At 37.0% G+C, this 24,523-nt stretch overlaps 1 protein-coding gene across 2 annotated transcripts in view; it reads right to left on the bottom strand.

Annotated features, from left to right (window-relative positions):
* LOC111864258 (uncharacterized protein CG7065) overlaps positions 1-24,523 on the bottom strand; it is a 42,764-nt gene that overhangs the window by 6,841 nt on the left and 11,400 nt on the right. For both annotated transcript variants that reach the window (XM_023851363.2, XM_023851364.2), the window contains exons 2-8: positions 17,218-17,382; positions 9,981-10,236; positions 7,382-7,498; positions 6,836-6,975; positions 5,327-5,538; positions 5,030-5,106; positions 3,011-3,059 (exon numbers count right to left, since the gene is read on the bottom strand). In XM_023851363.2, coding sequence (XP_023707131.1) covers positions 3,011-3,059; positions 5,030-5,106; positions 5,327-5,538; positions 6,836-6,975; positions 7,382-7,498; positions 9,981-10,236; positions 17,218-17,331 — 965 coding nt within the window. In that variant the 5' untranslated portion in view covers positions 17,332-17,382. The remainder of the gene's footprint in view (positions 1-3,010; positions 3,060-5,029; positions 5,107-5,326; positions 5,539-6,835; positions 6,976-7,381; positions 7,499-9,980; positions 10,237-17,217; positions 17,383-24,523) is intronic.

Raw genomic sequence — 24,523 nt, 5'->3', positions numbered from 1 at the left:
CACTTGGAATGTTCGAAGTTTGTATAGGGCAGGTTTGCTTCGGGGCAGTGGCGGCATCGCGCCAGCAGGAGACTATACATTTTTCTATGGAAAGGGGAATGAAAATCATAAAATAGGTACAGGTTTTTCGTACATAAGAGAATTGTATCAGCAGTTAAGAGGGTAGAGTTCGTTAGTGATAGGATATCATATATAATACTAAAAGGTTGCTGGTGTGATATCACTGTTAAGAATATTCATGCCCCAACAGAAGATAAATTTGATGACATAAAGGCCAGATTCTATGAAGAACTAGAACATGTATTTGATAAATTCCTGAACTAACCTATGAAAATTTTGTTAGATTTCAATGCCAAAGTAGGGAGGGAAGACAATTTCAAACCAACAATTGGGAATGAGAGTTTGCATGAAGTTAGTAATGATAATGGAGTTAGAGTAGTAAACTTTTCCACATCAAAAAATCTTACTGTCAAAAGTACAATGTTCCCACATTGTAACATCCATTAATTTACTTGGACATCTCCTGATGGGCAGATACACAATCAAATAGACCATATTGTGATAGACAGGAGACGGCACTCAAGTATACTTGATGTCCGATCATTCGGGGCAGCAGATTGTGATACTGACCACTAGCTGGTGGTGGCAAAGGTTAGGGAAAGACTGCCAGTGAGCAAATAAACAACACACAGAGTTCATATGGAGAGGTTCAATCTCAAGAAATTAAATGAGGTAGAGGGTAAAGAGCAGTATTGTGTTGAAATCTCAAACAGGTTTGCGGCTTTGGAAAACTTGGAAACTGAGGTGGATGTTAATAAAGCTTCGGAAACTATTAGAGAGAATATAAAAATGTCTGCCAAAGAGAGTCTAGGTTATTATGAACTGAAGAAGCATAAGCCATGGTTGGATGAAGGATGCTCAAGATTATTAGATCAAAGAAAGCAGGCCAAATTGCAATGGTTACAGGATCCAAGCGAGTTCAGTGGGGATAATCTAAACAATATAAGACGTGAAACCATCAGGCATTTCATGAACCAAAAGAGGGAATATCTGAAAGACAAAATTGATGAGCTTGCTTTCATTAGCTCTCTTTTGAAACACTAAATATCCATATATTTCTAGAACCAATAAGCACCAACACCATGTTCACAATACCAAATACCACACTTCACAAAAGATGCATGCTCTCAAACAAATGTGTATCTTACTCAAAAAAGTTACAATTGTGCCAGAAGTGAGCATAAGCTTTTCCTCTATTTAAGATACGTACTTACACAAACACACATGCACAAAATGCTGACATACAACTGGTGAAATATAATGAAAAAACATACAAGGCCTTATGAGCATGTTATGTTAATGATATGACACTGACTGGAAATAACTAAACCTGTTCAAAAACCAAAATTTCTGACTAGGAACACAGAAATGATCAGGATAACGAATATGTAACTCAATCATTTAGAATCAGACTTCCATTTAACTGAAGGTGGAAACTGATGTTTATTTTGCACCTTTATTATTCCAATATGATTTACAAAAAACCAGTCAGTCACTGACTGCTACCTAGCAGCTTGGCAGTTAGACCATTACGAGACCTATAAAACATTGCAAAAAGCCCATCAACAATATTATTATGATGAATCAGAAAAAATGAATTAAATGTACATGTATACACAAGGGACGGACAATAATATGGAAACACCCAACAAAAACACATTACCGTGACTAATATGGTGTAGGACAACCCCTGGCTTGCAGAACTGCTTGCAGTCTCCTTGGAATGGATAAAGAGAGGTCCTGTATGATTTGCAAGGGAATCTTGTACCATTCTTCCTGAAAAACATGGTAAGTTCTGTTATCGATGATGGAGGTGGATAGCACGCACGCAGATTGCTCTCCAAAACAGACCACAAAGGCTCAATAATATTGATATCTGGTGATTGTGGGGGCCATGGCAGACGTGACACTTCATCTTTGTGCTCAGAAAACCAGTCCTGGATGATGTGAGCTATGTGAACACAGGCATTGTTGGCTTGGTAAATGGCATCACCATTAGGGAACAAAGTTTACACCATGGGATGGACCTGGTCGCCCAAAATGGTCACACAGTCGTTGGCAGTGACGTGACCTTGCAGGGTAATGATGGGTCCGACAGAATACCACGATATGGCTGTCCATACCATGATCGAACCCCCGCCATATTCCACTCTTGGCAGCAAACAATCTGGATCGTAAGCTTAGGATGGCATTCTCCAGACGTAAACTTGGCCAGAAGTCGGAAACAGTGTGAAGGTGGACTCATTCGACCAAATGACCGTCTTTCATTGCTCCATAGTCCAGGTTTTATGACTTCGGCACCACAGTCCTCTTAGTGGCATTTTGATCACTGATGAGTTGCTTTGGAATTGCAGCTCGTCCAGAAATACCCTGCTTGTGGAGTTCCCTTCGTACTGTTTTGGTGCTGAGAGGGTTTGTGAGCGTGACATTCAGTTCAGCAGTCACTTCTGCAGCTGTAGTCTTATTTTTCATCACAATCCTACACAATGTTAGTCTGTCTCAATCACTCAACACACATTTCCATCCACGCTGGTGTTTATCAGATGCAGTTTTTCCAATCCTCCTGTAGGCGGTCATAATCTTGGATACTGTGCTTCGTGAAACACCAAAAACCTCGGCTGCCTTGGTTACAGAAGCACCTATCATATGGGCCCCAACAATTTGTCTGCATTCGAATTTGAATGCACTAAAAATTGCACAGAACACTGTCTTGACAACAAATGAAGCTTGCAATGTATTGCGGAGGTTGTACAGGTAGTGGCATTGGGCAGATATGACAATGTCACCTACAAATATCGCTAAAATAAACACTTCAATTCAGGCATGCATTTTATGAGGTGTTTCCATATTTTTGTCCATCCCCTGTACATACATAAATAAAGCCTCCCTCCCACATGCACAAAACTGATGATTGCTTAAAACAATTTTATGGTTGTCTTTCTCATCTTACCTTGATAATTCTGCAGCAGTATTTTCTTCCTCTTTCGCCAGTGGTGCATCTGTGGATAAAAAATTAAAAAGTGTACTAACAGCCCAATGACACAATCTGTCTCTTGACAAGTTACTTATTTCTGAGGTTATCAAGATATTTCTCACTCTAAAAGGCCCATTACATTTTTTGTGAAAGCCTGTCATTACACCTAAAGTGTATAAGCTAGCTAATGCAGTGGAATAGAGATGGCGTAGGAGGGGGGGGGGCACTGCCAATATCAGTGTATTGTTACATGTATGGAAAAACTCAGACAAAATAAGAGCATTTTTCTTAAACTTTCATCATAACAAGCAATTACTAGCCACCTGCAACTGTTGGATTAACTGCAATTGCAGGTTTGCTTCCAAAGTTATTTACACCTTGCAATCCATAAAGGTATCACTAAACCACACCCAATGTCCCTCCCTTGTTTGAGGCAGAAAGGACTGCATTCCCAAATATGAAAACTGCACTTCTGAACACAGAGCTATTTTAATGTGCAATCAAAAACACTGGCTGAAGGTTCTGAGTACAAGAGATTATGGAAACATGTGAAAATTGTCAACAACTTGGTTCAGACAATGTGAAAGACATAAAGAATGTTGAATTAAGTCTTCATGATAACCATTAACTTAGGAAAGGTCACATAATATATAACAGTTCTGGTGCAGTCCTTTACTACTGTCTGCAAACAACATAAAATACATGTACAATCTGTTCATTACCTCAAAAAGAGTAGAACTTTTGGTAAAAGTCTACTGGATATGAAATGCAAGTTTAATTTTCATCTACAATTTTTGTTCAAAACAATTTTCATTCTGATAAAAACTTCATGTGAGATTTGGGCAAGATGTGCAGAGAAATGCAGTTTGGTAGTATCCTTTATCGCTGTCAGATTTTAACCAAAAGTGCACTATGATGACATACCAGTAATACTCCCCAATATAAAGTTTCATGAAGGGCCGCACCATAGCTCAAGCGGTTAGTCGCTGGCTTCCCACTGTGGCGGCCCGGGTTCGATCCCGGGTCTGGTCAAGTGGGATTTGTGGTGGACAAAGGGTAAGTTTTTCCCCAGTACTTCGGTTTCCCCTGCCAGTCTTCATTCCACCAAATTCTCCATCATCATAATCATCTGGGTCAGGTACAATAGGCTAGAAGCAGCCGCAGTACAGGGACTTAGTCCCACCCCACTAGCAAAAAAAAGTTTCATGAAAATTCATTAAGTGATATTTATTTATTGCATTCAGACAGATGGACAGAGAAATGTGGCAAAGCTAATACAGGCATTTTCACAGGTCTTCATTGCAAGTGTGCTATAAAGAATAAACACTATTTGGTCTGCATTTTTTTAACCTTACTGCCACATATGTAGTTATAAATTTGGCTTGAAGGTTACTGAACCTATTTTTGGACAATGTGAGTACTGAATACAATAAGGATTTTTACAGATTTTATGAATTCTCGTTATATTCAGGTTGGACTTTAGTGCAATTAAAAAAAACTTTGAAATCAGATGGCACCTATAAATGATATTGTTATTATAAACATATCTCCTGTTTTGTCAATTTTTGCTACAAAGAAGCATGTTAATTTCCACCTATTCTTCACTTAAACTTCCATTTTCACTATAAAGAACAACTTACAGTCCTAAATCTGTAATTTCATGTGTAAAGAAATGGGGATTTAATTTTTTATTTACAAATTTTCACCTCCTGAACAATTTTCATGGGATGAATTATCTTTATGAAGTGGGGGATACCTATAATGAAAAATGCCTTCACAAAAACCTGGTATCAGGCCCTATCCTCAGTCAAATGAATCCAGTCCACATCCTCCCATGCTATTTCTTCACGAGCTATTTTAATATTATCGTCCCACCTATGCCTTAGTCTTCCGAGTAATCTCCTCCTGTTAGGTTTTTGACCAAAACTCTGTATGCATTTCTCATACCTTGTACCATATACAACACAGACATTCATATTATAGTAGGATACTTACCATCAGCAGCAGTCACAGGCAGTGTTTGCAACACATTTACATCCACCATTTCAACAAAGGTCTCATTTGGTGATTCCCTGAAAAAGACAGAAAGAATTTTAATGGTTCACAACATTAACTCCACGCATCTCTGCAGACTTTATTTTTTTAACTTCAAAACAATATTAACCATAGATAATTCAACTTCCATCAGAAGATATGAAACAACTTCATAATTCACCTTTTTATCTCAATGTCTGTGTTAGGCCAAAATGGATTATGAAAATTCAGCAACATGCAGGACATATGTTTACTTACCTGAAATGGTGATCCTCTAGTATCTGTTTCACGATCTTGTCCTTCCTTGTGTCAAAAGCTTCCCTCTCAACAATCAGAGGCTGGAGACGTCCATACTTCGCCTCAATTTTGGCACAAATTCTTGTTACTATTTCTGCTATTCCTCTTTTACCATCCTTAGTTCTTGGAAATGCATTAAAGAGTGCTTTATTCACTGTTGGAAAGTGGATTCCCTAAAGGATGTAATAGAACTACATATAAACTTTTTATTCAATTTAATCACATCCTAATTTTCATGTGATTTTAACAGAATTAACCTACAAATTCAGTTACACCCGCTTAACACTTCGCGGACCGGTGATTTAAATATTTAAATCACCCTGGGGACCGGCATTTTTAAACATACTACCCTAACTTGTGCACTGTTCACTTTAAAAATTAATATACAATCTCCTAATTAATTTTTTGAACTAAAATTTTTGGAGAACACTTACCAATGCTCCTAGAAGTGCTTGAGGGTGTGATATTTCTGGAAACGGTCCCCTTTGTGAAGTGGCATTATACAGAACTTGCAAATGTAGACATACTCCTTTTTTTGTGAACTGTGCAAACATGGCATTGCCTAGAAATATTCTTCCCCTTGGAATGTTCACTCTTCACAATTTTCACGAGGGTATTTTTCCGCATATCACTCAACAGTCACCCTGTGGGGTTCACATGAGGCCTTTGTGGGGTGGGAGTTGATGGGCCCGGTCGTCCTAAGTCTTTGTGTGACCCTGGTTCTGCCGCCACCATCTGGACTGCATCCCAGGCCTTTGCCACATTCATCAGAAATGCTTTGTATTTCAATTTTGAATCAGGGTTTAGATTTTTTACTGTCCCTGCAACGTTACTATGCGCAATGTTATTACCCGCATTATCGTCGGAGCTACTGTCACTTTTACTGTCTGTGGCCACAATTCTTTGTTGTCCCCCATCACTGTCGCTGTCTGAATGACAATCCATTACTACGCGTCTCACAAGGCAGGTCGGCTAGGTCATTGGAGGAGAATTTGTCCTTGATCCATTCTCCCCACTAGCTACTGGCTGATACACACAGCTTGAAGAAGGCAAAGCATTTTCCTTTATAGTCGGTTAAGTAAACAGCGAGGTCAAGTTACTGACTGCCAACTAAACATTCCAGAGTCTTATCACGCATCTGCAGGCAGTTGCGTGCAATGCAGGTGGCGCCAGAGAGATGTAGAGTGTGTTGCAACTTATCATGTTCTAAAAACCTGTTAACGTGAATGGTCCGCCATGTTTAAAAGCGAAAAACCTTTTAAAGGGTGCATGGTCTGCAAAGTGTTAAGACAGACAAAAAAGAACAGCTTATTAAGCAACAAAAGTCTCAAAAGCATAAGCTGTAAGAGGCGATTTAAAATTAATTATTTTGCGTGTCTTGAGACTTGCTTTACTAACACCTTATAAATAATCATAATACTAACTTTAAATTAGTGGGTGTACTATTACTATAGCACGTACTCAACTTACAATATATTTAGAGCGATGATTGTAACTTGTGATATGTGCCATGGCAACACGTGGGTCTCCCTTCTTGTCACATAACATGCACACATACATGGGCTCCTTGCCTGTTTCATCAGGTACTAGCTCAACCAAGTACTCCAACCCTGAATAAGAATATATTCCTCATACTTATTATACAAAATACTAGATCTATATACTCTATAAAATGGAGCTATCACAATTAATCAAATGGATTAATTCCTTAGTCACAATTAATATTTACTTCTGTTGACAAATTGTTAACAGTGACTGATATATTTCTCTGTCCTGTCTATCTTGCGGTTGTTAAAGTTGATCTTAAAATTACGTAACCCAAGTCAGCATACTAATTATAATGCAACAAACCTAAGAGGTGCACCCAGTGTGGCATGCACCCACTCATGCAAAATTACCTGGTGTGCCTACTCAAAGAAAGTAAAGGTTTGTAGGAGACACATCCATTCACAGAGCAATTTCAGTTCACTGAGGGTACTTTCGTTAGTACAGAATAAATTTACCCATGGTACCAACCTATAAGTGGAGAACTCTTATGACTGTCCAAAGTAGCTTGAATTTGAGTTACTCGTTTTACAACATCTTCAAACCCTGGGGGAACTGGTTCACCTGGTGCAAGTTTTGGCATCTCAACTGCAACAGGAGGCTCATGTATACATGGAAACATGTTTATTAATTCTATTTCTCTTATTACACACTGTTATCCAATTAGCAAATAACGGAAGAGTAAAATGGAAGATTTGATGGATACACAGTAAAAGAACAAACATCACTTATGATGTGTGTTCTTGTTATTTAATATGAATGGCTTTTATTACACATACAATCATCTAGTTAAGGACACCTTTTACATTTGATTTCTTCTAAAGCGCATTGAAACAAATAAACTTTCTTCACAAAACAAACTTTGATATCATAACTGAAACCTTAACCAATTTAAAGCAAGCAACTGGCCAAAAAATGTGGCTTCCAACAAACAAAATATGTCCTGTGCTAACAATGAGACCTGATATTCCTGGAGGGTCATCATTATCAGCAGCAGCTTCAACCTTTAGGCCTAACTGGTCTTTTCCACCTCCATTTGTGAATTTTAGACAAACAAGGTGATTAATTGTTCCAGCAAACATAGCCAGTGTTCAATATTGTCAGCTCAGATGGTATAGCAATAAGCTATACGCTGGATAACCCGGGTTCAATTCCCAGCAGGGCAAGATTTTTCTCATCTCCACAGTGCCCAGACCAGCTCTGGGTCCCACCCAGCCTCCCATCCAACAGGTACTGGTGGCGATTGACTCGGGGGCAAAGTGGCCAAGGTGTGAAACTGACCACTCACCTCCAGCTAGTGCCAAGGTCAAGAATGGTATAGATATACCTCCATTTCCCAGCATGTCTTCATGGAACAGTGCTAATTAATTAGGCATAGGGACAATTTTACTTTTACCTTGTGTGTTAGTGACTAGACATGTGGTTGGATTGATAACTGGTGTTACTGAACATTTACAGCTCGTAACCATAAGTAAACAAATGTTCCATTGATTACACACTCTACAGATCGCTGTATGGCAGCGCATATAAGGATTTCTACATCTTCACTAGCTGCTGCCCAATAACAGCTCCCAACAGTGAAGATTCCTCAGCTTTTGTACTGCTATCCTTATCAGCTGGCAAATGCCTCATGGCCACAGCTCCTAGCCATGACTGACTGGCAACTTGGCTGGTGTCCTTACTATATAACCTCAGCGCACACAGCGCAGAAAACACCGCTTCCAAGAATCCCTCTTGTGCTGTATGTTTATTCCTTGCTGCAGAAACTGTTTACTGCTCTGTTACATAGCAACCACCACATTTATTTGTTAAACTATTCTGGCTCTCAGCCATCATGTCACAGTGCCATTATGTGGTGAGATTAAAATATGGCATATGAGACCTGCTGTGTAGGCATATAAAGGTTAACTTATACAGCAATACCTCGCATAGTCCGGATTCACTACGGACCGGTTTGAAAATTTAAAAACACACTAAATTTTAAATGAGCAAAACAAATAAATTCTAAAAAATTAGTATACAAAATTATTTTTAATACATAAATGATCGTTTTTTTCCCTTTATACAGTCAAGTCTCTTTTTGTGTGGTTTATTTTTATGCGGTTTTAAAGTTATGTGATACGATACATATTTCAATTTTTTCTGGGGTTCTCCATTGTATGTACGTACCTATGCTCGGGTCATTCATTCTTGAGCTCTGACAGCTATCACTGGAGGAGGTGGGGATAGCACTACTTTAACGGAATTTTGGAAGAGCTACATCAGAAACTCGAAAATATAGGTGAAGCATGGCATGAATTAACAGCAAGAAATATGAGGGCAGTATGGAAACACATCATACCACATTGTGCAAATGATTTCATTGGTTTTGAAACTCATTTTGCTAAAGTCACTAATAACATAGTTGAAATTGGACAGCAACTTGGTTTCAAAGAGTTAAGATTCTGTCAACGTAATTGAGTGCATCAAATTGAACATTAATGAACTAGATAATGAAACACTTATTAACATAGATGAAGAACGGGAGGACAACTTAGACAATGACGACTGTGTTGAAGTGCCTGCACGAGAATTAACAGCTGAACAACTATAAAAATTATTGGAATGGTTGAAACCTTGTCAGAGCATATTACGGAAGTTGATCCCAATATTGAACGTAGCCTTACAATTTGCCGAACGATAAACAATGCAATTCGTTGCTACAAAGAAATGTATGAAGAGAAAAGGCCAAAGAATAAAAATGTGCAGCATCAATATTGCAGTTTTTAGAGAATAAAAAATGAATTCTGAAAACATGATTTTTTTAAATTATTTCTAATAAAGACATTTTAATTTATTAATCGCGTTTTATTTATTGAAAAACGGATTTTTTTGGAACCAATTATCATTTTTTGTATGTATTCAGTTCCTCAATTAGTCCGATTTCAAACAGTCCGGAATATTGGCGGAACTGATTACCTGGACTATGCGAGGTATTGCTGTACTTCCAAAACCTTGAGAATCATAATCCCTTACTGCAGTACAGTCACAGGTTGTGGACATTACAACAGGTACATTACCAATTACTCACCTAAAGGCTTGCTCTCTAGCCTGGTGAACATATGTGTAGGATGTGAAGGAAGTGCCATCTTGACTTGATGCTTCTTGCTCTGTATATGAGTGTCCACATGTTTCTGACCAATGATGAGAACATCACACAAATGACACTTCCAACGAACTGAGAGATCTGTTGTTTTCACAGAGAACACATAACCATAGCCCCCTTCATCCAATTTCACTTTGATAGAAAGCAAACGTTTCTCCTCACGTTCACTTAAAGTTTCCTCCTGCAATATCAGATACAAACAGCATGTTACAGCTGTAGAGAAGTGTGTTCACAAGGCACACATTATAAAAAGCCCCATCACCCTGAATATGTACAGACTATCACATGTGGAATATATATAAACACACTTAAATTCATCTTTATTATATAAAATCATAGGTCCAATGCAATGTACAGTTCCTGCACATGAACTGTCATTGCAGTGACTACTATCAGTTTCCAACCATAATGTCTGGTTAAGTACGCATCCAGAACACACTCTTCTAACAAGAATCCATCGAAGTCCAAATATTCATCACACAAGTCAACACTGCTGTACAAACTGCAGCGAAAATGCTACAAATATTTGTATCTAGAACAAGTAAACAGTTGTAAAATTGACATATATTTCTTCATGTAACTTCAAGGTTCTTTTCTTCACACACTTTCCTCTTCCCACACAATACGAACCTGTAATGAGAACATTCAAATAAAGAAGTTCCTGTAGATATAAGGGCACTTCTTTACAAACCCTCAATAATTTTTGCAATTGCTATGAGTAACCTCTATAAACGGAATTAGGAATAGACTGGAAGTTATTATTAGAAAGGTTCTTAAAGAGACATAAGGGATTAATCTGTAACACGATATGTTCCAGTGGTGGTTATTTTAGAAAAAGGATAATGAACCTCCAGGTTACACAGACAGTGAAGAATCTGTTGAATGGTTCAGTGACTATGAGCTGCTCCCATATACTGAATTACCTTTACGACCACCCTCATTGCACCTTACTCTTAACTGTCTGAAAACATTCTGCATTACTACTCTTTCAATGGAATTTCAAACTTGCATGAAAAGAGCCTGAAATTTATAACTCAACATTCCTCAAAATTCTTTCCCACTCTATGATAGAAGTAACAGATTACTGAAGGTCGCAGTGAGGGAGCCAGTTTTTATGGCCCACCCCTTACATACATTACATTACATGATAGAGGTTTCTGCACCTCAGTCATTCTTTGTAGTCTTCTGGATGTGACAACACATCTGCAAGACAAAAATGTTCCACATTTCAGATGTCCTACTGCCTCCTCCCTCCGTCAAAGAAATGGCAGATCTTCTGAAATGACAAACTATCTTTCTGACACAGTGCAACATTCAAGAAGTTCTACAATGAATTCTTTCTCTTTACTTTTATTCAATGTTACCAAATTTCTCAAATTTAAGAACTGAAAAGTTATACACTCAAAACAACAAACCCCTCATAAATGCACATAATTTCTTTGAAATATTTTCAACTGGATGAATGTTTACTTTGCGCCATCAAAAGAAAATGATGGGTCCTGGAGAATTAAAACAAACGACAAACTAGATAAAAGGAAGGAAAGTAGTTAACTTCACCAAAGCCCAAAGAATAAGTTGGCTTGGACATAGCTCAAGGTTGGAGGCTGGACGAACAGTTAAAAGAATATATGACTGGCAGCCACATGCTATAAGAAAGAGCAGCCGACCTAAGATCCGATGGAAAGATGATGTAAGGGAAGATCTAAAGGATTTAGGAATTTATAACTGGAGAATTTGCACACAGGACAGAAGTAGCTGGAAAGAAATTGTTGAGGTCAAAGCATTCAAGAAATGAAACTGTCGAGCCTTATGAAGAAGAAGAAGGATGAATATTTGATTTAATGAAATGAAATTATTCTAGGGAATGACCAACTGAAATCAAAGAAAAATTGCAAATATTGATACACAAATCACACTTGTTATAGGCTATTTAATTCCAGACAAAGTCATCTGCTACTATAAAGAAATATAAAATGTATGTCAGAATGCAAATACTGGAATCAAAGAGTAAGATTTAGAGGTATGTCATAGCTAATAAAAGGTGATAACTCATGCGTGTTTAGGAAACACCAATGCTTTTCAGACTTTGTCAATCATCTACTAGGAAACGTTTTGGAAACTGGATTTGTTTCCATCCTCAGGTGAGGGGGGAGGGGGAGACACCTACTTTGTTGGGTCCAGTGATTGCAGTTAGCTCTTTCTAAGAGACCCAACAGAGTAGGTGTCTCCCTCCTCACCTGAGGACAGAAACATATCCAGTTACCAAAACGCTGTTTTCTAGTTTCTAGAATACAGGATGATGGACAAGGTCTGAAAACACAGTAATTCTGAGTATTTATACACCATTATGAGAACCCTTTAGGATATACTAGCATTGCTGTTCTAGAACAACCTAGGAAGGAAATGTCTGGAAACACTATTCTGTAACTAATTCTATACACTGTATTAATGACACAGTTTATGCCCTAAAATAATGATATTCACCATATCAATTAAGTTTCCTACAGTCTTGATACTTTACTAGGCATAAATTCTACAGACTGCAATAATAAACAATTCCTCAGTACAGTGGCCATATCTAATATACTCCTGTTTATTTCCTAGTACAGCAATCCCTCATAGACCACACATTTCAAGTATCCATGGTTTTCCATTTGTATCCAGCCATTCAAACATAATATCTGATTTTCACATGTCTGCAGTTTCTAATTTTGTTCACTCAGAAAAAATCAATATTTTCTTCTCCAACAGATTCATACCTGCTGGGATCAGGGCTATAACAGCACCTGAAGTGACATTCTATAGCTTCCAGCAATTTCACTGCAGTGCAACTTTAAATTACACTATTCATACTTATATTTTATGCCTGATGTTGCTACATATTTTCTGTGCTTAGTGAAGGAACAGGAAACTTAGTTAGGATGTGATCAGTGTTAAGAGCAGCTACAGTTCCCTTAATTTAAAGTGTTCCACATGACAACTTGCAACCACAGCTGTGCCAATCACAAATTTTCCATAAACTAATCACGACAGTTTGTCAGAGATTGATGTACTATCAAGATGAAAAATGACCTTACAGATGGTATGCCACAACTGTTTCTGAATGAGATTCAAATTAAAAGGAGGCACAAGAATTCACTCAAATGTGTTTTGCGGTCTTCGTGGAGATGTGTATTTAAACAGATACATATGTTGTGCTCATAATATGTACATATCTAGTGAGCATTTGGATTAGTCTATTCATTTCAGATTACACATCAACATATTTTTACTGAAAAATACTAACTACGCTTCAGTGCTAGTTGGAATCAATGGGAAATTAAAAGTATTAACACAGGAGCAATTTTCCTTGCATCTAATTAAAAAAAAATTCTTTGCTATAAAAATATATAAGCTCAAAACAAAATTATTTACACAAGAAGGTACCATTCATTAAGGATTTCTTATAATAAATAACTATTTCACTCACGGATATTTATGCAGTAACACTCCTGCTAATCCAGATCAATTTACAGGTAAGCCTCAATAAATAAGGAAATGTCTGGAGAGTCTGTCCATAATTTCTTCCACACACACATACTGCACTAATAAAGCAATTTTATGCCCAAGCAGTAATGACAATGACAGCATTAGTAAAAATTTCTCAGTAGTTTTCCATATAAATTCTTTACAATCTTACTAGTTCAGAAACTACCTTAGTCGAATTTGATAAATAAGTAACATGAGTTACCACTTACAAGTCATGTTTGCATGTTGTATGGCCTAATATATAAATTTACATTCAATGAGAGGGCAGAAAACAGCAGAAAGGATAGAGTTCAGGTTCTCATGGTGGTATCAAACTTATGGTCTCTGTGTCTCAGATGATTGTAATGGTGAAAGGAATAACACACTCATTTTAGGCTTTCATGGTGGTTAAATGTTTATCAAACCTGGGCAGTGTCACTGACATTTCAGAGGTATATGCTTTCTCCATTTCTGGGGCCGAAGTGTGTGGGGTGAGCACATTTTGAAAAAATGTGTGGGAGTGGGCATTGGTGCCTCATCTAGGCCAACAGGGAAAGTGGACCAGAAACTGTGAAAGGACAAACATTTTTGTTTCAAGGGTCATGGAGTGCATAAAGAAACCAATGGCCACTAATGTTCCCATGCAGCTGCCCACCCAAGTGCTCATTAGGCATGATTGTTCCTTTCCATCCCCACCAAAACCTATCCTTGACCAACGGTGATCTCCCCGTCACTTTCTGCATCATAAAAGGTTAAGAAACTTTACATTTGGTGAGCACTTGGATGGGTGATCACTCAGAACACAAGTTGCTGATGGTTCCCTGGTGCACTCCACTGCCCTTAGAAGGGCAGTTTCTAAGAAACCTTCACATGTATGGACGCGCACAAGCACGCACGCACACTCAGCTCCACTATACAATTCAACCATGAAGACAAAGGCAGCACATGCCTCCACAACATCAGTACTACTGCCCACATCCAAATGGTAGTCTGAAGAGTTCGATCTTCATAATTACAACTGGGAGAACCTCAAATCCAAAACCCACTGTTTGTGTGTAAGGTCACTATCACCATAACAACTGTAACAACGCAACTTATGGTCATTCGAGGGGATGTAAGGATTGCAGTAAACCAAGAGAAGACAATAGCTGCTGAGCACGGCATGACATTTTCCACTTTTTATGACTCTGAAGGTTTGTGACTGTGCTGACAACAGCTGACCATTGAATCCTATCCTGAGCCACATGAAATTATACACATCCTCATACCCTTTTCTTTAAGATCCAATGTAATATTAACTTCCCATTTATTCCTAGGTTTACAAAGTAGTCTGATCCATCCAGGTTTCTGATTAATATTTTGTATGCATGCCTCATCTTTTCCAAGCATGCTACATGTCACATCCATCCCAGTCTCCTTCATTTGATCGCTCACTGCATAAAAGCATAACAGTGAGTGACAAAGTTACGATTTTCAGGCCACTCTCTGGCATGGGTGACAGATTTCCCATCCACTCTAGAACTGTTTAACAACAATAATTTTTTCAAGAACACAAAATTACTACATTTTCCAAAATCAAACTGGTATTAAAAATACACATTAAAGATACAAAGCAAATAAGTATATCTCTGTTAAGGAACTTGCTCTCTATATAACTGAATCTACAAACAATTAATTTTCAAATTTTTAAACTTTTACAATATGATTTACATTCAATTCCAACAGACCATCAATGTATGGAAGTAAATGCTCATAAACATGAGAATTAAGAACTAAACATAAACGTCTTTTTACTCTTTGTGCTATTAACACTTAAGAACAGTCCAATATACATGTACATAATAAAATTACAATATACAATACTATTATCTAGGTACTTCTCAGTGTTTAAGAATTTGTTCAAATCTAGACCCTTAATTCTGCATATATTCTTACATTCTTATGTGTTTGACAAAATAACGCGAACACTGATGAAACCAAGGTGTACAGTGCATGTTATACATAAATGTCAATACAATGTACTAGTCAGTCAACTCAGTACCATAATGAATGCTTCTTAAAAACTGTATGCCATGCCAAAATGGGACACCATTTAGTAAGAACACATGGCATGCCATTAAACATGGTTCTGCTTCATTTCGTTCATTTCAATGTTCTATTGAATATATCTCTTGGATGCTATGAATATTTTCTCTCTCTGAAAATTATCATTACCATTTCATTTTTCATAGTTTAACACTGATTTGAAGTACTCAAGGTACATATTAATTTTAGACAAGAACTTTAAATTAGGGATTCTCCAGAGCCAAGCAGCTGAACATTGACTAAATTTAAAACTCTGCTTCAGAAGACTAATATATTAAAACAAATGTTTCTACCACTAACTCCATGAAGTAGGCAACCTTCCTGAGAAGTTGACAGCTGTTATCATCCAAATTTCTCTATAATATAGTGAACACAGAATACAAAACATGTATACAAATACAGAATCTAAAATGTTACTAATTTTATTGTAACAAACAGTGCTTTTTTAAAATGTTAATATTATTATGGTAAAATTTTATTCAAAACTTTTAATGACTTCAGCAGACAATATGATCCCCTGCAGAAATCTGAAAGTAGCCCAAACACATAGCATGGACATTTGTAATAAACAGTTATATTTTTGGGTACAAAGACAGTACATATTTTATGTAACACAAGAGCAATAGATACCAATATTAAAATACATGCTAGTTCCTTCATGAAGAAAGCCTGTCCATAAAATTGGCAAGAAAATGCCTATTTCCTTAATAGTAAAGAGTTTGCTTTCACAATTATTTGATATTACTCCATCACATTTTGATTTTAACAGACAACTGTCGTCTTAAGGACGTATGCCACACAAACCATTTCTTGGAAAGGCCTTTTCTTTGCACTATTAAGAATAAAAAATTATAGACTTATCTACGTTCTATTCACGATTTGGAAACTACCAGATGCCCCTCCACAAATTATGAAGTTCCTTTGTGATATATCCTTTCATCTGATCTTCCTGGCCTCTGTTCATTTGACGAAATGAAGAAATCCATTTGCCAAGTTGAAGTATCCATGAGGCAGATTCCATTACTTTCCAATGCAAGTATGATGACAGACAGACATGTTGAGTTTGGAATCTTACTGTGACCACTAAAACTGATGTGGGGAAAGTAATTGGGAGAAAACGCAATACACAAAAATTTATGTTCACACAGATTCATGATACAACACTATCTGGATCTAAAAGCTGAAATCAGGTTCACTCAACTTGAAACAAAAACATACACTGTTTAGTGAATTTGCTATTTCAATGTATATTTCACAAATTTAATTTGACATACAAAGACACTATGTTTCTTTATACACTGTATAGCCTTACATTCTATCTCAATTCTCATATAAGTTCTTACCGCTTGCATTACCTCTCCACACAATAAACTAGCATACAATTTTAACAGCATGATCACTTCCCACTTTCATCTATATAAGAGTTTTTAATTTTCATAAGCCCCCACCTCCCCCAATGCTCTCATCTTTACATAACTATATACTGAATATTCATAATACGTAATATAATTTTACATTACATACATTGATCATACTTTCCTGCTTTTTCTTCCATTTTTTCGTACTGTACCTTTATACGGCTGTCTTCATTATTACAATTCCACTCATCCAAAGTTATTCTTCCTTCGATGTCTAAATCATCAAAATCTTCATGATTACCACTAATGTTAGTGTAACCCTCCATTTCCCACAACACAAGATCACCTCACTTGTCAATGATATCTTCTTAGTCAAACTGAAAGCAAGCAAAACACATTCCTTATCACGGGGATCACTGAAAGTTTCTTCTTCCTGGAAAGAAATATAAGACAACTCCAGTTGTGCTGAGTCAATGTGAAAACAGCTTGAATCTAATTACTAAAAATATTTGTAATTAACCATAATCTCTTTGTGAAAGAATTATGGATTCATACGAAGCCTCTGCCTTTGAAATCAAATTTAGCTACAGAGGTAACTGCCACTGCATCACATTTATAAAAAAACAGCGAAAACTGAACAATTTTCTGTCTTCTGCCCACACAGAAAAAACAGTAGAAACTGAATATTCTTCTGTCTTCTGCCCCATATCCATTAAGAAGTAAATAACTTATGTAACATTTGCAATGATTAACACCCCTGTAAAGTAATTTGAACTTGTATCTTCAATATATAAATTATACATTGACTACTGTCATTTCATCTAAGAGTTTAAAGCAATTTCAATATGTAAGAATGTTAACTTATAGCATTACCTTCCACATTATCTCAAGTACTCTCCAGAAATTATTTCCTTAATACAATATCTCAGCCTCACAAGGATAACTGAGGAGCTATTTCAAGGAAATGGTGGCTCCGGTCTAGAAGCCCGAGATTAATAGACGTGGGGATCTGTTGCACTGAACACGACACCCTCTATCAACAAAAGTTGGCACTAACTTAGCTGACAAGTGGCGGTCGCTCGGTCAGTATAGTTCGCTTATGGACTACGGGCCACGGAGTTATTTTTTAATTTGTCTTTCACGCTTTTTATCACACCTTCAACTATCTCAGCTCTATCCCTTTTAAATATTTATTCACCTTCCTGCTGTTGCATGAACTACACAACTCTGAGGGGACCATCTTAGAAGTTTTACTACAAAATTTTTCTTTTGTATGGTCAACGTACTCTGTCAAGATTTAAAACCATGCAGACATTTTTAATACATACTGTAGCATGACCCCTGAAAGCCAGAATAGTCCAATGCTAGACTACACTTTGGTAAACACAGTCTCGAGGTTAAGCAGTCAACAGTGGGACCCCTGTTGCTTTGCAGCAGATTGCTATGTTTTGTAGCAACGGAGAAAACATAAGTAATAACAGAATGACAATTGTTTGAGGTGGTGGTCTCTAGTTGGTTCTCCCAAAGTTATAAAGGGAGGACATGTGAGAACACTTGGCGGAATTCCTTCAGGAGAGATTCTTCATTTGTCATTCATCACAGTGGAATAGAAGACAGTCATAGTCCAGTAAAGAATTGAGTGAGCCGTAGACAGTGACTAATTGTGAACTGTCATAATTGATTGTAAATGTAAAGAAGTGCCAATAAACCCAATCATCCAATCCATAACTCATTACAACTGGTCATAGAACCCCACACATGACAGTATTTTGATTTAATTAAGCACAATTATTTTTTAAAAATGAACAGTTGGGCCAAAACATGTTGTAAAAAGTGAAAATTCTATGGAACAAAGTGGCTGCATTGTTGACGGAACTGTAATATACGAGTAAACATTCTATGTGAATACTGTATCTTCTTCTATGCATCCCAAAATATAACTAAGTAATTCTTTACATCTCAATGAATTGGTGTACTGGTCAAACATGTGAACATTCTGCTTTTCGCTTAGTGGGGGGTGGATTCCAGCTAGGTCCACTCGGCAAGGTGGCCACTGATTGGCCTATTGTAACTGTCCCGGGTGATTATGATGGAGAATTTGGTGGAATGAAGATTGGCAGGGGAAACCGAAGTATTTGAAGAAAACCCGCCTGTGCCCACTTTGTCCACCACAAATCCCACTTGACCAGACCTGGAATCGAACCTGGGCCATCATGGTGGGAAGCCAGTGACTAACCACTTGAGCTATGGCGCAGCCCAACATTCTGCTTACTTGCTAGCTTGCATAGTCCCAACATGTCAATGAAGGCTCCTTGCTGTTGCTGACAGCGTTATCAAAATTGGAAATAGTCTACTCCATAATGTAATACACAAAATTCTGCACTCGCTGTAGTCCATCAAGTTCACAGGATGCCAGTTTATAAACAGCAGTTCACGAAAAAACAAAATGCATTTGATAAATAAGCAAATTTTATACTTAAACAGCAGAATACTGCATGACACTGAAGAATGACATAATCTGACAAGACTTTATGATCTACATAAAAACATCCATTTCTTGTCACACATAAAGGAAGCTCTGTGATCGGTCAATAGGGCCAAACATAAAAATGAAAAACTAATATTACGCAAAGGCCTCTCATAACAAATCTCACCAAAATTTTGGTAATCCATGAAAAAGTTAATATATGACCTAAAGAAAAGTAGGCTTTGTAAGGTCATATAAAAATCAATGTGGTTGATGAAAGTAATGCAAAGCTCTTTTTAATAACAATTTCACTAAAGGTTTATAAAATACAGGAAATGTAAAATGGGCTCTGTGGTGAGTACCAACACTATTCTCAATCTCTCCAACTTATCTTACAAAACCCTGAGTAACAATTTATCAGATGCATGAAACAGTTCATATGAATGACATTATGTAAAAAGATTTTGTCAAGGGTTGGTATGGTTGAAAATTGGAATTGATTGACAGCTATCAGCGAGTCTTCAACATTAAATTAAAAACAAGAAATTCTCTCTCAATGGTTTAGGCTGTAGTACTAGGTCACAGACAGATAAGACATACACACAAGAATTGTTCTGTTTTATAAATAATGCATAAGTGATAAGGCAGTTAACCTGGGCTCCATTAATTAAGCACTGTGCCATGAAGTTGCATGGGGGAGTGAAGGTACAGCTTCACCATNGTGAGTGTTCAGCTTTATGCCTAAGAAAAGGGCCCCCAGTACCCACTGTATAGGGGGCTGGGTGGGCCCAAAGCCAGTGAGGATGTTATGGAAAAGAGAAAAATCTGTTGCCCCTGTCAGGAATTGAATCCCGACTCTTAGGTCATCCAGCCCATATCCTACTTACTATACTAAGTGACCTATCCTGGGTCACATAATAAGTAATATTAAATACAACATTATGATGATGAAACATCTATCCACTCATTTTCTTCATGTTTTGCATGTGAATTACTTTATTTCTTTTCCTTGCTTTTAATGCTTCAATATATTTATATGGTTTTAAGAGGTACTGGTATGCTGGAATGGTATTTTCAAAACCATAAAAAATAAGACATATTACAGCAAAGATTTATGAATTTTTAAAACATGGAGAACTTTGCTCATCTTTGATTCCTACTTGTATTTCAATCATTCATGTTTTTCTTGCCATGCAGCCAAAAACTGTCTCTTTATGTTGCCTTGTGTGCTACAGTTTGAAAAGCTACACTGTTATTCTCACTTTCAATGGCAGTATTAACTTCACTCACATTAACAATGTCATCATCAACTTTACTTGCAAAAGCATCACCCATTACAACAGCTTCACTAAGAGTGTAATTTGTGAAATTAATTCAAAATTGCCTTTTGAGGAGGATGTTTAGTATGGCATCCTGGGATACTTGGTCTGGTATTATTTTATCTCCTGAGTGATATAAAAAGTATGACTGTTTCTGCGCCAGAGATAACCTTCTGATGTATTTATGGTTTGTCAGTTCTAAACAAATCAAAAAGAGAGCAGGGGAGAATATTAATAAACATATTCAAAGACATCTTCAATTGCTGGCCTTCATTTTTCACTCATCATGCACAAGCAGACAAGTGGGTTACATTAGATATGTACAGGTTAAATATGTCATTAACGATCTGTCGTCTGAAAAGTATGCATTCCACTACTTGCAATCTTGCCATAATGATGGCACTTAATCCATTCTCAGATCAACTCCAACAATGCACCAACCAGCTAAAAATACATTAAACATATTTGAGCAAATAAAACTATTTAAAGTACTAATTAAAGAACTGTCACACAGTTTTGCTGGCGTGAAATAAGATGGTAATTTTAAAATGTTTATGATGAAATATATGAAATAATGTTTTTACCAATATACTGAAAATGGTGAGACTTGAGTAAACAACAAAGAACTTACCAAGAAAGAAGTATATACATTTAGCTTGATGTGATGAATGTAATTTTCAGACTTCCAGCATTTTCATGCTCACCAATTAATTCAAGTAAAAAACAAAGTAAATACCATGTCCATACTTCGTAGCATTACTTTTATTTACACCTTTCCCTCATCACCAACAACAAACACCAAGTAAAAATAATTCAACTACCACAAATTTCTCATGAAACTACTTCAAGGACGTATCAACAAAGACAACCAGCATCAATCTCATTCACTTTACTTCATATTACAGTATGTTGGTGAAAATAATGCTACATCACAAAAATATGCCAACTCTGTAACAACATTCATTCATGTCACATTCTTAGTATACTTAGCTCTTTGCTCCTCTTAACATAATGGAATATAACATAATTAAGATAGCCATCCTGCTTCTAAAACAGACACACCAAAATCGCATTTAAAATTTAAATATCCAGAAATAACTGCATTAATAGTACCATGCACTAATGTCTTAACTGCAACAGGCAAAGGGTTAATGACACCCTATCAACTGCAATGGTTAGGAATGATGACACAGAATTGTTAAGAAATATGTATTCAACAGGACATGTAAGGAATCAGTTGTGACCTACTTCAAGGTACTACCTCAGCATGCACTTGATGCTTCATGCTTGAGGGCCAACCTCAGATTAAAATTAAACAAGTGCTACCTCATTCTACTGAGACCACTAATGTGGATAAGTGCTGTTCATAATCTCACAGGTTATCTCTATGACACAGAAATGTAAGTATCCATATTACAAAATAAGTCAACATATATGTATTATGGTAAAACTTTGCCTTTATTTTGTATTATTTGGTGGACAATCAAAATACCAGATATTCAATCAGACTATCTGACCATAAACATCACAAAATTAGACATCCAGAGGTTTTACAAAATTGTTTTCTGCCAGTCCATGGAATATCATGTAGGCCACAACTGGACTTCCACAGTCCTTCTCAATACAAATTCATACCATCATCACATCATTCATTCAATGTTTCATTACCTCACAGACTAACACAACTTGTCAACAACAGAAGACACAAACCACAGTTTCTCTTGCCTGGATACACATCAAGTGACTAGATTTCTGACTCCAAACTTGTGGTTTTCTGGCAGATCAACTAAATGAACCAACTCCACAGAGCACAGCCAGCCTTGAGAAATTAATGCTTGCACAGAGAGACAACAAAGTGCCCACCTTTTATGGAACTTAAACATTCAGAACCAAGTTCACATCATCATACCACTGAACCTTACCCCGAACTTGATGAATCTACGCCACATCGTTCTGTTCTTTTTCTGTAACATCCATTTTCACATTATCCTCATATTTACAATTATGTCAAGTGGTGTCCTACCTTCATGTTTTCTACCTAAAATTCTGTACCCATTTCTCCTCTCTCTCAGGCACAATACATACTCCACATCTACATCATCCTCTTTGCTCTTACCATCCTAATAATATTTGACTATCAGTACCAATTATGAAATTCCTCTGTGTGCAATTTTCTACACCTTCCTCTTATTACTCTCATCTTCTCAGGTTCAAAAACATGTCTCTCCACTCTGTTCTCTGATACCCCAAATCCATGTCCTCCTCTCTGTGCAAGCACAGTGTAACTATCACATTTCAAAATATGCAGTGTTTATTCTTCAAATTTATGCAAACCTAACTGCAATTCTGCTACAAGACTTCTACAATTTTTTCTCCAATCTAATAACAACTTCTTAATGAGGAATTGTCTGGTATCATCTTTCAACAGTGTCTTGGTGAGCCATGACTCTGGGACAGATGAATAGGGACAACTGCATGCACACACAAATACATAGGACATATCAAATATCATCAGAAAATGGGCACATTTTAAACAGACACAATGTCTCAGACTTATTTCCTGTAAGGGGGTAAATTATTTCACAACCAAATATAAATGCAGCCATTTTTTTCATAACTATGAAAGAAACATTTAGAAAACTAGTCTAAATCAATAATCAACCTATCTTATTCTTTTAAAAGAAGCACTGAAAGGAGATGTAATAGAGCATACTCAAAATATCTTGAGGTTCAAGATCATAGCAATAATTCTGATTAACTGCAAGTCGATATAAGATCATCCCACTCTGCCGCAAGTCGCTCAGCTGATCCTGCAGGAGGAACACAAGCTACTCCTGTCAACAATCATTATGCACATTCAGACTTCAGCTTCTGTCATAGCTGACAGGCTAACAGCCTATGCAGATTACATTTCTCTCCAATACTGGCCCAGTAAATATTTGAACAGCCACCATGACATGAGCTTATGTGTTATGTACCTGACAAACACAACCCAAGCCCCTGCTACTGTACTAAACATTCATTTGGTCATGTTACTTCACATCAAAATGGCATGTGAGAGTTACATACTAGAATATGTGTTCACATATGATAACCATCCATGTGAAAGTTAAGGAAAAGAGTCCATCATAAATTTCATGATGTTACAGACCCCAGAAAACTATTATAATTGCATATAAATTTATATACAAGGTCATAACTGGATAAGAAAGGAAATGGATTAAAATATAGAGTGAGGAACAGTATTAATGCTGGTTGTACACACTAACAAATCATATTAACACTAGGGCAGTATATCCGTATATATCAGAACATTCAGGTGCTCCAGGAAAATTCTTTCTTACTCTTAATTCTGGTACCTAAAACTAATGACAACCTTCACATTATTTTCTTTAGCAACATTTTTCTGTAACAATCAAGAGCAATAAGATATTTGTTTCACCCAAAAGCTCTTCTGTCCATTACATTTGCAGTAATATACCAGTAACTCTCCTAGTAAAAGGAAACAAGCATTACAATTCTGTTAACAGGCCTCTCTCAGAGTGCAGTTTGATGTACAGTGTATAAGAAGCAGCTGCTAACCTTTCAACTCGTATAGGAGCTACAGGCATGGGACAATAATCTTCGACTTCAGTTCTGCTGATGGCTTCTACACAAGAGTACGGATGGACTTCACTCTTTGTGTCTTGTATTGTGGACAGAGGCAACAATCCCAAGGAATGGAATAAACAA

Source organism: Cryptotermes secundus, unplaced genomic scaffold (genome assembly GCF_002891405.2).
Source record: "Cryptotermes secundus unplaced genomic scaffold, Csec_1.0 scaffold33, whole genome shotgun sequence".
NCBI lineage: Eukaryota > Metazoa > Arthropoda > Insecta > Blattodea > Kalotermitidae > Cryptotermes > Cryptotermes secundus.
The sequence above is the reverse complement of the archived record's forward strand: the minus strand, read 5'-3'. Positions and strand labels throughout refer to the sequence as shown.